This window comes from Leopardus geoffroyi, chromosome D1 (genome assembly GCF_018350155.1).
Source record: "Leopardus geoffroyi isolate Oge1 chromosome D1, O.geoffroyi_Oge1_pat1.0, whole genome shotgun sequence".
In the NCBI taxonomy this organism is placed as follows: Eukaryota; Metazoa; Chordata; class Mammalia; order Carnivora; family Felidae; genus Leopardus; species Leopardus geoffroyi.
This window is the reverse complement of record NC_059329.1, coordinates 67538959-67553581: the sequence shown is the minus strand read 5'-3', so window position 1 is coordinate 67553581 and position 14623 is coordinate 67538959. Positions and strand designations below refer to the sequence as shown.

The following is a 14623-nucleotide window of genomic DNA, read 5'->3' as shown; positions in this document are numbered from 1 at the left end:
GACATTCCTTCGGGAAAAGCTGCTTCTCGTGTGAGGTACAAAGACAGTAAACCCCTTCTTTTTATCCCTCATTCACTCTGCAGGGGGTAGAATAAAAGAGAGGCTGAATGAAGTCTTCTTTACGCATCTGGGTGCATCCTCTTGTCTCCTGAACCCATCCTCCCGCCTCCCCGACCTAAGGAGGCCGTAGCTGAGCACCTGGAGACCAATAGTTATTCCAGGCACTGCGCCCCGGGGGCGCCAGGCCTCAACCCTATAGGCCGGTCCCGGAGAAGCCGGGGCTGCGGGGGGGAAATCAAGGCTCCTTGGGGGCGCCAGGAGAGATCAGTGCTCTGACTCGCCACGGACCGGAATCGGGTAGGGTAGGGGAGAAGTGAGTTCCACCCCCATATTCCCGGTGACAAAACGAGGTAGAGGGGAAGAGGGCTACACAACTCGAGCAAGGGTAGAGTCAGGGAACAAAGAGGAGGAAGATGAGACAGCCACACCAACGCAGACGCAGAAGGGCTCTCCGACTTTACGCAAGTGGCCCGCATCTCCACGGTACTCAGCTCCCCTTACGCCACTGGCTTGGTCTCAGAGCCTTCGCGAATATGGCTTTGCGCACTGCGGCGGGGCTGCGCCGCAACCGAGCTTGGCCCTGTGACTCCTCCCCACCGCTCTACGCGGATTGGTGGTAGAGTGCAACCAGACTGCTGATTGGGTGGCGAAGGAGCCATTCGGGGCGGCTCTGGTGGGTTCGGCTGCTCCAGAGTGATAAGTTCGGCTTCAGACACGCCTCAGCGCCAGCAGCGAGTCGGAGCTCTATGGAGGTGGCGGCGAGTACCGGGTGGTGGCTGCGGCAGCGACTCCTCTGAGCTGAGAGTTTCAAGTCGTTCCCGACTCCTTCCTCCCCCTTCCCTCCCCCTTTTTTGTTTTCCGTTCCCCTTCCCCCTCCCTTCCCTGTCCCCGACGACCGGATCCTGAGGAGGCAGCTGCGGCGGCAGCTGCTGAGTTCTCGGTGAAGGTGAGTGGAGCCGCCGCCGCCTCCGAGTAGAGCGCTCTAAAATGGCCGCCGTCCCCTGGCCGCTTCTTCTCGAGCGGTACAAAATGGCGGCCGCAGGCGGAGCCGGGCGGGGCGGCCCTTGTTAGCGTGTTTTCCGCGCTCCGGGCACCTAGAAATTCTTCTCCTTTGTTCTCCTTTCCCGTTGCTGATGGAGTAGAAGGAAACCGGGAGCCGTGGCGTCCCCCGGCCGTCATCGTGGCTGTCGGTGGCCGGGGTCAGGGCGGGCCGAGGCGCTGGTGTGCTCGGAGGGAGAGAGCGTGGCGGGGCCGCGCGCGCCCCGGCGGGGAGCGACGTGCAGGCCGGCGGGGAGGCCCCGGCCGTTGGCGCGGGACCAGCCGAGGCGTAGGAGTCGCGGAGTCCGTCCTCCCGGCGGGGAGGCGGTATGTGAGGCCCTGGGACCGGCGAGGGTAGAGAAAACTAGGATTTGCGTCTTTTTGTCAGCAGGGAAGGGAACGGAGAAGCGGCTGTCAGTCCCTCGGGGATTTATGCGGAGGGAGGGGGCCCGCTCGGAGGCGGCGGGTGGGAAGGAGGCCGCCTTCCTGCCTGGAGAACAAAGAGCCGGGCGCTGGGCCGGCGGGGGCGGCCTCCGCTCCTCCCCGCCGAGGCTTGCCCCCAGCGGTTTGAGGGGAGGCTGTCGGAAGCACTTCCCTAACTCCAGCCTTGGTGGGAGGAATCCACTGCTCTTTTGTTCCTAGGAAGGGAAAAAATGGGGCGGAGGTTCCTGCTGCCATGTTGTTGCCGGTGTCTTCCGCCTGCTGAGTGCCAGGCCACCGTACACCCATGTCCCTCTCGCATCTTCCTGGATGCCCTGTGTGCGGAGGGGTTAAAAGAACGGACAGTGGAGGAAAACTGCTATTTAGTCAGGTCTTATTCGGCCCGCTGGGCTCGTCGTCGAGGCAGTGCAAACTTAGGATATTTTCCACATAATGTGCCCGTGCGGATAAGTTAGGTTTTCTGTTCTTGATGTTGGTGCTCAGCTTTCAAGAAAGTAGAATGTGGCTTTTTCAAAGATTGGTTGTTCACAGTTGAAATGCTGTCTCTTGTATTTCTGTGAAGGTTCTTTGCATCTTTGAACATAAGGGAATTTCCAGGTGGCTAAGCAAAATAATTGTCCACTTGTGTTTGAGTACGTTCTATTTTAGTCTTAGGAGATCTGCAATGCAGTCAAAGTTCAGTTAACTGCAGTGCCAGGATCTGAAATAAATTCTAATTGAAGGAAACTTTATAGATTTGTGTGTTAGCAGTGTCTAATTTTGGTACTCTTTCTCATTCTAGGTTTTTCATTTCTCCCATCCTCTTCCCTCCCCACCCCATCCATTAATATTATTCTTTTGAAGATTCTTCGTTGTCAAGCCGCCAAAGTGGAGAGTGCGATCGCAGAAGGGGGTGCTTCTCGTTTCAGGTATGTGGAGATTTATTTTTGGCAATTGTTACCAAGAGACCAATCGCAAAATCAAAAGAATCCCCACGCTAAGTAATTCTGACTTAATATGCTGCAAGTTCAATGTATAATGTGCCACGTACATTTTTTTTTTTTTTTTTAAGTTCTTCACTTCTCATTATCTTTTTGTTTGTCCTCTGAAGAGTAGTTGTCAGTGATTTGACTTTCCTTTAGGCCCAGTTTCCTCTTTGTATGTAGTGTAATTTCTGAAATACAGAATACTTAAAGAGACCCTTTAGCCCTTTTAAGTGAGACAGGTGGCATATGGATTTTTAAAGAAGTTTTTCTTTTAAATAGTGCTTCTTCGGGCGGAGGAGGAAGTAGGGGTGCACCTCAGCACTATCCCAAGACTGCTGGCAACAGGTATAGTAAGTGTGTAGAAGCCATGAGTTGCCATAGAACAGATTTAGTTTAATAGTATTTCACACATGTAACGATGTAGTTATAGATATCGAGAATCTTAATCATACTGGGCATGGTTTCTGCTATGTATCTTAGAATATCAGTTCTTAATTACCCTTTTTGCTAAATTACCTGAATTAGGGCTCTCAAACTGCTCTTTATCCTTAGCTCTTTGGATTGTTTTCATTAATATTCAGAAATCAACAATTACTATTATCAGCAGTTACCTGTACTAATTAGTGGTAGAGCTGTATGCATGCAAGGAACATGGTCACACAACATTAGAAAATGTTGGTTCTCAAGGTGTCACTCCTAGAACCACCAGCATTGGCATCACCTGGGAGTTTATTAAAAATGCAAATTATCTAGTCCTACCCCAGACCCACTAAAACAGAAACTGCGGGTGGGCCCAGCAATCTCTTTTAACGAGCCCTTCAGGTGATTCTGAATTTGAGAAGCATTGATTGCGAGTTGCTTAGTTGTAAGGGAAACTGAAAACATGTAAACTGCTTATTCTATTTAGAAAGATATCCGAGTGGGATGACATTTGATAAGTGACCGTGCTAGGTTTTAAATCATTTTAATTAGGAATCTTATAAATTTTTACTAGCGAGTTCCTGGGGAAAACCCCAGGGCAAAACGCTCAGAAATGGATTCCTGCACGAAGCACTAGACGAGATGACAACTCCGCAGCAAACAACTCCGCAAATGAAAAAGAACGACATGATGCAATCTTCAGGAAAGTAAGAGGGTAAGTTTATAGATCTGCTTTGTTCTTTCACTAAAACGAGGGGAAAAGAATGAGTTGGCTGGGTTTGTCTCGTGTGTAGGCTGTATTACTTAGAAGGCAATGTTCACGTCCAAAGTGTGTATTTTAACGAATGCCAGTGTTGGCAGTTTTATCTTAAACTGAAGAGCAGCATGTTGGCTATTTTGAGGCTTAAGGGTTGCTTGTGGTCATTGAGTTAAAATACATAAGCCTTTTTGTCCTGATATTTCCCATGCCTGATGTGTAACCCACTGAAGAAGCATGGAACACACTGGTCTTAGTTCCTGGATTTTAGCCTTAATAAGATTCTTGCTTTCTGACTTTTGAGGTAGTGAGAAAGATTTGTCAAACAGCTGGGGACCCCGAAGCAGGTACAGATATTACCTGAATAACAGCTTTATTTTAACATACCTTTGGTTATACGGGTAAGATGGGTCTTGAAGAAAAAATTAATTTCAAAGTTGTTTTTCAACTCTAATTTTTTGTGTGTTGCCTGACACTTTGTATGATTCCTTTCTCCCCAGCATACTAAATAAGCTTACTCCTGAAAAGTTTGACAAGCTATGCCTTGAGCTCCTCAATGTGGGTGTAGAGTCTAAACTCATCCTTAAAGGGGTCATACTGCTGGTAAGTTAAAAATTGGCTTAGCTGAAAGGGAGAGTAAAATAGTTAACAGACCCAAGTTTTCTGTACATTACATTGTTGCTTAAAACTTGGAGGCGTGAGCTACGTGTTTATTGAATTGTGATGGTGATTTTAAAAATAACCAACTTTTAATGGCATCAGATTTAAGAGGTGGGTTTTTACTTTTCGTGTTGAAGTATAGTGTGACATACAATTTCATATTAGTTTCACATACACAACAGAGATTTGCTAATTTCATACATTACACAGTGCTTACCCCAAGTGTGGTTGTCCTTTGTCCTAAAAGGTGAATTTGTAAATTGTTCATTCAATGCTTGGAGAGTTAAATGGGCTAAGCACAGGCTATTCACATTTTTTGTGTTTTTCTTTCTGTGGAAAACCTATTTTGGTCTTGGAAATGAATTGTATGATAGTTGATAATAAGATTTCAGTGTCTGTTTATAGTTTCAGTATCCAAGATATTTTTAACTCTTGGAGGGGGTGGGGGGCTTTACTTGTAAGAGATCTGTATAGTTGGACTTTTTTGGTACCGTGTTGCAGCTAGTGTTTAAGTGCTTGTATTTTTCAGGCTGTGTGCTAATAATCATTTTATATGCATAAGGTAAATGAGGCAGAGTTTGTCAGTAAAGTTAGGAGGTTTAAGATCCTTAAGGCTTATAAGGAAGTATTAAGTTGAAGGGTACTTTCAGAAGGTTGTCCTATTTAAAAAGAAAAATGCCATTTTCTGTAGATTGTGGACAAAGCCCTAGAAGAGCCAAAGTATAGCTCACTGTATGCTCAGCTATGTCTGCGATTGGCAGAAGATGCACCAAACTTTGATGGCCCAGCAGCAGAGGGTCAACCAGGACAGAAGCAAAGCACAGTAAGTGGTAGTGTTTGCTTGCTTATTTCAAAGTTGATTTGAAAGATTTCATTTAACAAAACCTGCCAAATGTCTTTGTTTCCAATAGACATTCAGACGCCTCCTAATTTCCAAATTACAAGATGAATTTGAAAACCGAACCAGAAATGTTGATGGTGAGAGTTTATGTTTGATACCTAAGTACTACTGGGGATATTGAATTTCATTCTGAATGTTGACTTTTTTCTGTTGTGTATTTTCAGTCTATGATAAGCGTGAAAATCCCCTCCTCCCCGAGGAGGAGGAACAGAGAGCCATTGCTAAGATCAAGATGTTGGGGAACATCAAATTCATTGGAGAACTTGGAAAGCTTGATCTTATTCATGAATCTATCCTTCATAAGTGCATCAAAACAGTAAGTATGTGAATGTAGGCTTAGATTTATCACTGGTGACATGATTATTTGTGGGAGAGGGGTCAATTATAATTACTTTGTACTATCTGAGAATGTTGGTAGGTTAGTTTAATATTTCAGAATGGTCAGCAAAACTGCTAGTTAAATGTTGTAAATAGTGACTTGAAGTATGCAGTGTGTTTTGTAAAATACAGGTAGAAAAGTGTTACAACTTAAATAAGATTTTGTCAACACATTGGCGTTTCTTTTTGGTAGCTTTTGGAAAAGAAGAAGAGAGTCCAACTCAAAGATATGGGAGAGGATTTGGAGTGCCTCTGTCAGATAATGAGGACAGTGGGACCTAGATTAGACCATGAACGAGCCAAGGTATATTATTAAGTAGCTTGTGTTAATTTTCTTCAAATCAAAGGACTTGTTTTTGTGATACAGGGGATTATCATATTAGCCCATCAACTTTGATTATAACGTGGGAAGTCTTAAAAGCCTTAAATAGTACACTTTTGTCATAACGTGTTTTAGTGAAGTATTTTTTTCTTCTATTAGTCCTTAATGGATCAGTACTTTGCCCGAATGTGCTCCTTGATGCTAAGTAAGGAATTGCCAGCGAGGATTCGTTTCCTGCTGCAGGTAAAACTGGTTTAACTGTGTTGATAAGCTGATTTCTTCTCTTTGGAAATACTAAAATTAAAACTTACCAGAACTGTTTTTAAATTAAAGGATACCGTAGAGTTGCGAGAACACCATTGGGTTCCTCGCAAGGCTTTTCTTGACAATGGACCAAAGACGATCAATCAAATCCGTCAAGATGCAGTAAAAGTAAGATACTGATGTTTTTTTAATCCAGTTGGTTTTAAGTTTATTGAACCACAGGGATCCTATTAACACTTGAGACTCCTCTTACTGGTGGAGCTTATTAATGTTTTTAATTTCTTGTTTACTATTTGGGGAAGAAATTATATACAGAAATTGCATAATTAGCACTCCAGTAGCCTGAAAGGGTTTTTTTTCCCCCAAAATGAGAATTATTTATGTAAAATAGTGTCTAGAATCAGGTGTTTATTCGCTATTTCTAAAGGATCTAGGAGTCTTTATTCCTGCTCCTATGGCTCAAGGGATGAGAAGTGACTTCTTTCTGGAGGGACCGTTCATGCCACCCAGGATGAAAATGGATAGGGACCCACTTGGAGGACTTGCTGATATGTTTGGACAAATGCCAGGTGATTTTGAACAAAACCGTGGTTTTGTTAAAATAAAAAATCAACTTTAAATGTTTTAACAGTAGCAGAGTTGTAAAGAGTTGTTCCTGTATGTATTTTAAGGTAGCGGAATTGGTACTGGTCCAGGAGTTATCCAGGATAGATTTTCACCCACCATGGGGCGTCATCGTTCTAATCAACTCTTCAATGGCCATGGGGGACACATCATGCCTCCCACACAATCGCAGTTTGGAGAGATGGGAGGCAAGTTTATGAAAAGCCAGGTAAGGAAACGTAAGAATGCTTAGGCAACAAATATTAAATCCTCCAACACATGTGATTTATTTTTTGCTTTTTTAAAAGTGATATTTTAGGGTCACGTTTGTTTTTCTAAAACAAAGCATCTGTGTGACCAGTTACTTAAAACTAGGTAAGATGCTTATCCTTAAAATTAGTAAAATCACAGCGTTTATATTTGATAGGACTAGATTTTTATTCTTCCCTTGTTGCATCTTTACTTTCTCTGGGCAAATTCAGTTTAGCTTTCCTTATGGCTTGGCTCATCCCTTTGGTACTTGATTACCATAATTTGTGGACCCCTTTTTATCTAGACTCTCTTTCTCCCTTTCTAAAATAGGGGCTAAGCCAGCTCTACCATAACCAGAGTCAGGGACTCTTATCCCAGCTGCAAGGACAGTCGAAGGATATGCCACCTCGGTTTTCTAAGAAAGGACAGCTTAATGCAGATGAGGTACATTTGCCTATGTTACTTCTATGCCATAGTTTGTCAATTCAGAAATCTATTGCCCGATGATTATAAATAAGACGCGTTAAGAGGACTTAATGCTGGAGTTCTTTAATTCTTTCTTTTCTATACTTCTTTTTCTTTCTTTGGATGTCCAGCGTCCTATGAGCGAAGATTATGAGATATGAGGGCAAGTCTCAAAATCTTCAATTAAAGCAAAGAAAATGGTTAGGATTTTAATTGTGTTTTTCTGTGTATAGAATGACTTAACTATAAGAATAAAACAAGACATTTTCTAGTTAATATTTTAGTGATGCTTATTCTAGGAGAATCCTAGTACAAATACAAGATTTTTGTAACTGTATATTATTTTCATGTGGATCAGATCTTTAGTTTTCTTGCCAGAAGTTACGTTAACATGGAGGTTACTTTTCAGCGGTCCATTCTCTAACTTCCGCCCTAGATTCTAGGATGTCTGTATATACTGAATTAATCTTAGGATGTTGGATCTAATGTTTACCAACTGCATGTTAACTCTGTTTTGTTTTCAATTCTAGATTAGCCTGAGGCCTGCTCAGTCGTTCTTAATGAATAAAAATCAAGTGCCAAAGCTTCAGCCCCAGATAACTATGATTCCTCCTAGTGCACAACCACCACGCACTCAAACACCACCTCTGGGACAGGTATGGACTGTAGTAGGATAGTATTTTCTATGGTTATGGTATTTTATGAAGATGTCTGAAGATTTTTTTTAGGGGCTTTCCTATAACTTCACACACTTTTAAAAAAAATTAAATCATACTTGTCATGTTGCTGTGTTTTTGTTTGTTTTTAGACACCTCAGCTTGGTCTCAAAACTAATCCTCCACTTATCCAGGAAAAGCCTGCCAAGACTAGTAAAAAGCCACCACCATCAAAGGAAGAACTACTTAAACTAACTGTAAGTTTCAAATAATCCCATAGTCTGATTCATGGAGTCTATTTGAGATAGGAAAACACTAAAGAGACTTGGATTGTGTTCTTTTCAGGAAACTGTTGTGACTGAATATCTGAATAGTGGGAACGCGAATGAAGCGGTCAGTGGTGTGAGAGAGATGAGGGCTCCTAAACACTTTCTTCCTGAGATGTTAAGCAAAGTAATTATCCTGTCACTAGATAGAAGTGATGAAGATAAAGAAAAAGCAAGTTCTTTGATCAGTTTGCTCAAACAGGAAGGGATAGCCACCAGTGACAACTTCATGCAGGTGAGAACACTGCTCTGATTCTGGGAGAACTTTTTTGCATTCACGTTTGAGAACTGCTAAGTTGATTGTGTTGTGTATTCCTTCTAAGGCTTTCCTGAATGTATTGGACCAGTGCCCCAAACTGGAGGTTGACATCCCCTTGGTGAAATCATATTTAGCACAGTTTGCAGCTCGTGCCATCATTTCAGAGCTGGTGAGCATTTCAGAACTAGCTCAACCACTGGAAAGTGGCACCCATTTTCCTCTCTTCTTACTTTGTCTTCAGCAATTAGCTAAATTACAAGATCGAGAATGGTTAACAGAACTTTTTCAACAAAGCAAGGTCAATATGCAGAAAATGCTCCCAGGTAAGAGAATTTTGGGGATTTTTTTTCTTAGTACAAAATCTGAAGAGTCTTTAGTATCTTGAGTGGATCTATACAAATCAGACTGGATTATCTTGTCCAGATAATGATAAGCATTACCATAGGTTAGATTTCACCTTTATGAAAAGTGATAATGATTTAACTGCTCTCATTTGATCCAGATACTAAGTGTTTGCTTTGCTGGGTTATTATAAATCTTGTACATTTGGGAAATCATTTGTAAAGCCATTTTCTAGACAGGCCGACTGGCTAAAATGAACTACCTGCTGATGTGTAGATGGTTTTGTCTCTTCAGAAATTGATCAGAATAAGGACCGCATGTTGGAGATTTTGGAAGGAAAGGGACTGAGTTTCTTATTCCCACTCCTCAAATTGGAGAAGGAATTGTTGAAGCAAATAAAGTTGGATCCATCCCCTCAAACCATATATAAATGGATTAAAGATAACATCTCCCCCAAACTTCATGTAGATAAAGGATTTGTGAACATCTTAATGACTAGGTAAGGTAAAGTCTAGGGTTACATTAACACTTGTTTTATTTACTAGAAAAAAGTATAAGGCAAGGGACTAAGGATGGTCTTTCTTGGGCTAGAAAATTTTGCTTTGGGGTTCTGACAAGATCTCTTTCTGTGTAGCTTCTTACAGTATATTTCTAGTGAAGTAAACCCACCCAGTGATGAGACAGATTCTTCCTCTGCTCCTTCCAAAGAACAGTTAGAGCAGGAAAAACAACTGCTGCTTTCTTTCAAGCCAGTAATGCAGAAATTCCTTCATGATCACGTTGATCTGCAAGTCAGTGCCCTGTATGCTCTGCAGGTACACTGCTACAACAGCAACTTCCCCAAAGGTGAGTGGCCGAGGACAGTAGCCGGACAGTGGCGAGCGTGGGGCAGTTTTTTCCACATCACACTAGATCACGGGGTTTGTGTGTTATCTTTTAGGCATGTTGCTCCGCTTTTTTGTTCACTTTTATGACATGGAAATTATTGAAGAAGAAGCTTTTTTGGCTTGGAAAGAAGATATAACCCAAGAATTTCCTGGGAAAGGCAAGGCTTTGTTCCAGGTAAATCTTCTGTTGGAGGCATTTAGTCTGCTTTTTTCAGTTTACTTAGTATTTAGTGAAGTACAGGAGGCAAAATAGTTGTAGTTTTATCTGTATGTATCTTTCTGCATGTTTACAAGCTTTGGTAAAAATAGTACAGTGAGGGAAAGCTGTGAAGTGGTGTAAGGCTTCTATCCTAGTGATTACATATGTAAGATGTTGGCGGCTAACATTTTTTAGAAGTAAAACTACTCCCAAAGGTTGAATGGTTGAGTGATTGCACAAGATTGGATTTAAGCTTTTAAAAAAATGTTAGTAAAGGGGCGCCTGGGTGGCGCAGTCGGTTAAGAGTCCGACTTCAGCCAGGTCACGATCTCGCGGTCCGTGAGTTCGAGCCCCGCGTCGGGCTCTGGGCTGATGGCTCAGAGCCTGGAGCCTGTTTCAGATTCTGTGTCTCCCTCTCTCTCTGCCCCTCCTCCGTTCATGCTCTCTCTCTGTCCCAAAAATAAATAAACGTTGAAAAAAAAAAATAAAAAAAAAAAAATGTTAGTAAAGAAGAGATTGCTTCTCATTTCTCACATCTTCATTTTCTATGAGTGGAATTCTAGTCCTAGGGGAAGACCTTTATATCTCTGGGGATTCTAAAATCACAGTACATTAATCACCTACAGAGTAGTTGAAAAACCAGTTTCAGAGAATCAGATTTAGCGGGTCTGTGGTACACAACACAGTCCAGGCGATTCTCATGCTGATTTCATAGGGGATCAGGCTTTGAGAAGCACTGGTCTCTACAGTATTTTCTTCCTAAGGTTCACAGGTGAGCTTTGTGAGCTAATCATTCTCCCTGCCCTTGGGGAATCTGCTAGCAATTCTGGGATAGGGCTAGAAATCTTTTTAGGAATCTTTCTCTCCTCTCTCTCCCCAGTATTGCTAACATAATTCAGGTTTGGGGGGAGCCCCTGTCCCATACTAAAATGAGCCTACGATGTGATTGGAAGTAGTGTCAAGAAGTCAACAGCTTCCCAAATATAAAGAATTCTCTTTAATAGCCAAGTAATATTTACAGTATGTTCTGAGGCTTTTGTTATTATAAAGGGTGTACCATCTAAAACTTAGGATCAAGCTAGCAAACCCACTAAAGGAGCTAAGTTAAAACTATGGATTTGAGTTTCTCTTTCAGAAGTATGGCTTAATTCTGTTAACTTACAAATTTACAGGTGAATCAGTGGCTAACCTGGCTAGAAACTGCTGAAGAAGAAGAATCTGAGGAAGAAGCTGACTAAAGAACCAGCCAAAGCCTTAAATTGTGCAAAACATACTGTTGCTATGACGTAACTGCATTTGACCTAACCACTGCGAAAATTCATTCCGCTGTAATGTTTTCACAATATTTAAAGCAGAAGCACGTCAGTTAGGATTTCCTTCTGCATAAGGTTTTTTTGTAGTGTAATGTCTTAATCATAGTCTACCATCAAATATTTTAGGAGTATCTTTAATGTTTAGATAGTATATTAGCAGCATGCAATAATTACATCATAAGTTCTCAAGCAGAGGCAGTCTATTGCAAGGACCTTCTTTGCTGCCAGTTATCATAGGCTGTTTTAAGTTAGAAAACTGAATAGCAACACTGAATACTGTAGAAATGCACTTTGCTCAGTAATACTTGAGTTGTTGCAATATTTGATTATCCATTTGGTTGTTACAGAAAAATTCTTAACTGTAATTGATGGTTGTTGCCGTAATAGTATATTGCCTGTATTTCTACCTCTAGTAATGGGCTTTATGTGCTAGATTTTAATATCCTTGAGCCTGGGCAAGTGCACAAGTCTTTTTAAAAGAAACATGGTTTACTTGCACAAAACTGATCAGTTTTGAGAGATCATTAATGCCCTTGAAGTGGTTTTGTGGGTGTGAAACAAATGGTGAGAATTTGAATTGGTCCCTCTTATTATAGTATTGAAATTAAGTCTACTTAATTTATCAAGTCATGTTCATGCCCTGATTTTATATACTTGTATCTATCAATAAACATTGTGATACTTGATAGAGTTGTGTGTGACTTAAGTAGCAATTACAGGTTTAGGAATTACGGTTTAGGAGCACCTGCGTGGCTCAGTGAATTAAACATCCACCTCTCGATTCACAGTGATCTCATGGGTCGTGATATGGAGGCCCATGTCCAGCTCTGTGCTGACAGCGCAGAGCTGGCTTGGGATTCTCTCTCCGACCCTCCCCTGCTCCTGTACACACAATGTTGCTCTCTCAAACCTTTAAAAAAAAATGACATATGAGAGAAAATTCAAGGGGAGGTCTCACAAATTTAGAGAACCCTTTCTAATGCATAGCAACAAACTTGGTGACATTTCTTTGTCCTGTGAAATACATGGTAACTTGAGAAGCTAACCATACATGGATGGCCAGACAACACAAAAATAACGACCGTGGTGTAGTATCAGTGGTATATCTTAATACCGTTCCATAGTATAGTGGGTTTTAAGTCAAGATAGTACTTTGGTCTGCACAGCCCTACGTCTGATCTAGTCTGCTGTCCTGTCCTTTTCCCAACACCCTATTTCTCTAATTTCCTGCAACTTGGCCCTCATTCGTTCTCCTGCCACGCTGGCCTACTTCCTGGGACATGCCAAGCATAAGAGCCTTTTTCCCATTTCTCCCCTCACCCCCATAAGTAGATGACTTGGCTCCCCAAGTTGTGGCTCAAATGCCTGGTTAATTAGGACCCCACTGTCTACCCTATTTAAAAAATGTAACTCGCGGCTACCTGGCTGGCTCAGTGGGAAGAGCATGTGACTATTGGCTTCAGGGTTTGGAGTTATAGCGCCATGGGTGTAGAGCTTACTTTAATAACAAAAAACAAAACGCACATAATTTATTCTCTTCCTTTTTAGATTGTGCCATGACCACCATTGCTGCATATTTAGGTCTAACTCCCTCCAGAATGTGAGGAGATGGAGTTTTTTGTTCTGTTTGGCTGTATCTATCCCCAGCACCTAGAACAGAGCCTAGCACACAGAATATTTACTGAACCAAATCACAAATTAATAAAATTACCTGACAGGATCTGGACCTAAAAGGAAAAAGTGGAAAGAACGGACTTGAGTAACAAGATAGGGTTCATTCCTACCACTTAGTAGCAGTGCGATCTTAGGCAAGGTACTTTTTTCCTCTGAGCTGATTTGAAAATGGGAATAATGCCACGAGAACTAAAAGTAATGGGAATGTCACTAGCAAGAGCCTCCTACGGAAGTAGGCCTTTGATGTATGTGAATTCACGTTTTACCTTAGCTGCTTCCGTCCCGAACTTCCAATCAGCAGATCAATCCAATGGGCATTTCTCAGTCTTAGTTGACCTATGAAAAGCATTCAGCAATTTTTATCTCTTTGCCTTCAGGCTTCTCGGTGTCCTTTTAAAGCTCTTTTCTAGCCTGGCTTATAAACGTTACTGTTACGCTTTGCTCAACACTCAACTTCTATTGCTCCGATTACCATCTACATCCTGAAGGCGTCTGTGTCTTGGAAGAGCATCAAATTGCACATCCAGCCAGCTCCTGGACACTTTATCTGAATGTGCCCCAAGCACTTCAAACTCAGTGTGTCCATCACTAAACTCCCTCAAACTAACATTTCCTCCTTTTCTGGCTCTGAATGATACTCCCATCTGAGCCCAAAAGGAGTCACCCTTGACTTCGCTTCCTTCCCAACCACATTCTGTCCATCTTCCTTCCATGATAGCTACTGAAGTCCTTGCCTTCTTCCCATCTCTCCACTGCACTGCCCTGCACCAGGCCCCACTGTCTCACGCCTGAATCACTGCAATTGACTTCCGAACAGTCGCCCTTCCATTCATCTTGCTCTTCTTCCAGTCCATTCTCTGCATCACGGAGTGTTAAAACTGCCCTTTAGGGGCGCCTGGGTGGCGCAGTCGGTTAAGCGTCCGACTTCAGCCAGGTCACGATCTCGCGGTCCATGAGTTCGAGCCCCGCGTCAGGCTCTGGGCTGATGGCTCAGAGCCTGGAGCCTGTTTCAGATTCTGTGTCTCCCTCTCTCTCTGCCCCTCCCCTGTTCATGCTCTGTCTCTCTCTGTCCCAAAAATAAATAAACGTTGAAAAAAAAATTAAAAAAAAAAAACAAAAAAAAAAAAACAAAAAAAAAACAAAACTGCCCTTTAGTGGCTCCAAGTTTTCTTCAGAAGAAAATCCAAATTCTTTTAACAATGGAGCAATGGAGTTACCTGCTGATTGCCCCTTTAAGTGTTTTGGGTTTTTTTTTTGTTTGTTTTTTTCATGTATCTCTGGGTCTCTCACAGGCTGCTCCCTGTGCCTGGACCATTGTTCTCCTTACTATTCCCACTTTTTCATCTCCCTTCATCTAGCTTATTCTCACTCATCCTTCAGAGATGAGCATAAATGTTCCACATTTGGAAAGCTTGCCTTCCTCTGCCAAGACTAGGTGAGG

At 42.4% G+C, this 14623-nt stretch overlaps 1 protein-coding gene and 1 non-coding gene across 2 annotated transcripts; both read left to right on the top strand.

The window, feature by feature from the left end:
* The first annotated feature begins 593 nt into the window (after nucleotides 1–593).
* Nucleotides 594–12194, top strand: EIF4G2 (eukaryotic translation initiation factor 4 gamma 2). The gene is made up of 24 exons (XM_045482517.1): nucleotides 594–673; nucleotides 784–812; nucleotides 864–1006; nucleotides 2383–2447; nucleotides 2784–2849; nucleotides 3499–3639; nucleotides 4182–4284; nucleotides 5033–5164; nucleotides 5253–5319; nucleotides 5407–5558; nucleotides 5814–5924; nucleotides 6102–6185; nucleotides 6276–6374; nucleotides 6634–6775; nucleotides 6878–7038; nucleotides 7392–7505; nucleotides 8057–8182; nucleotides 8335–8439; nucleotides 8528–8743; nucleotides 8832–9090; nucleotides 9404–9608; nucleotides 9744–9955; nucleotides 10050–10171; nucleotides 11368–12194. Exons 1-24 carry the CDS (start codon nucleotides 594–596, stop codon nucleotides 11431–11433), a joined length of 3000 nt encoding a protein of 999 aa, XP_045338473.1. The 3' UTR covers nucleotides 11434–12194.
* Nucleotides 7558–7693, top strand: LOC123602842. Its single transcript, XR_006714609.1, has one exon. It is a non-coding gene; the product is annotated as a small nucleolar RNA SNORD97 (small nucleolar RNA).
* Nucleotides 12195–14623: the final 2429 nt, after the last annotated feature.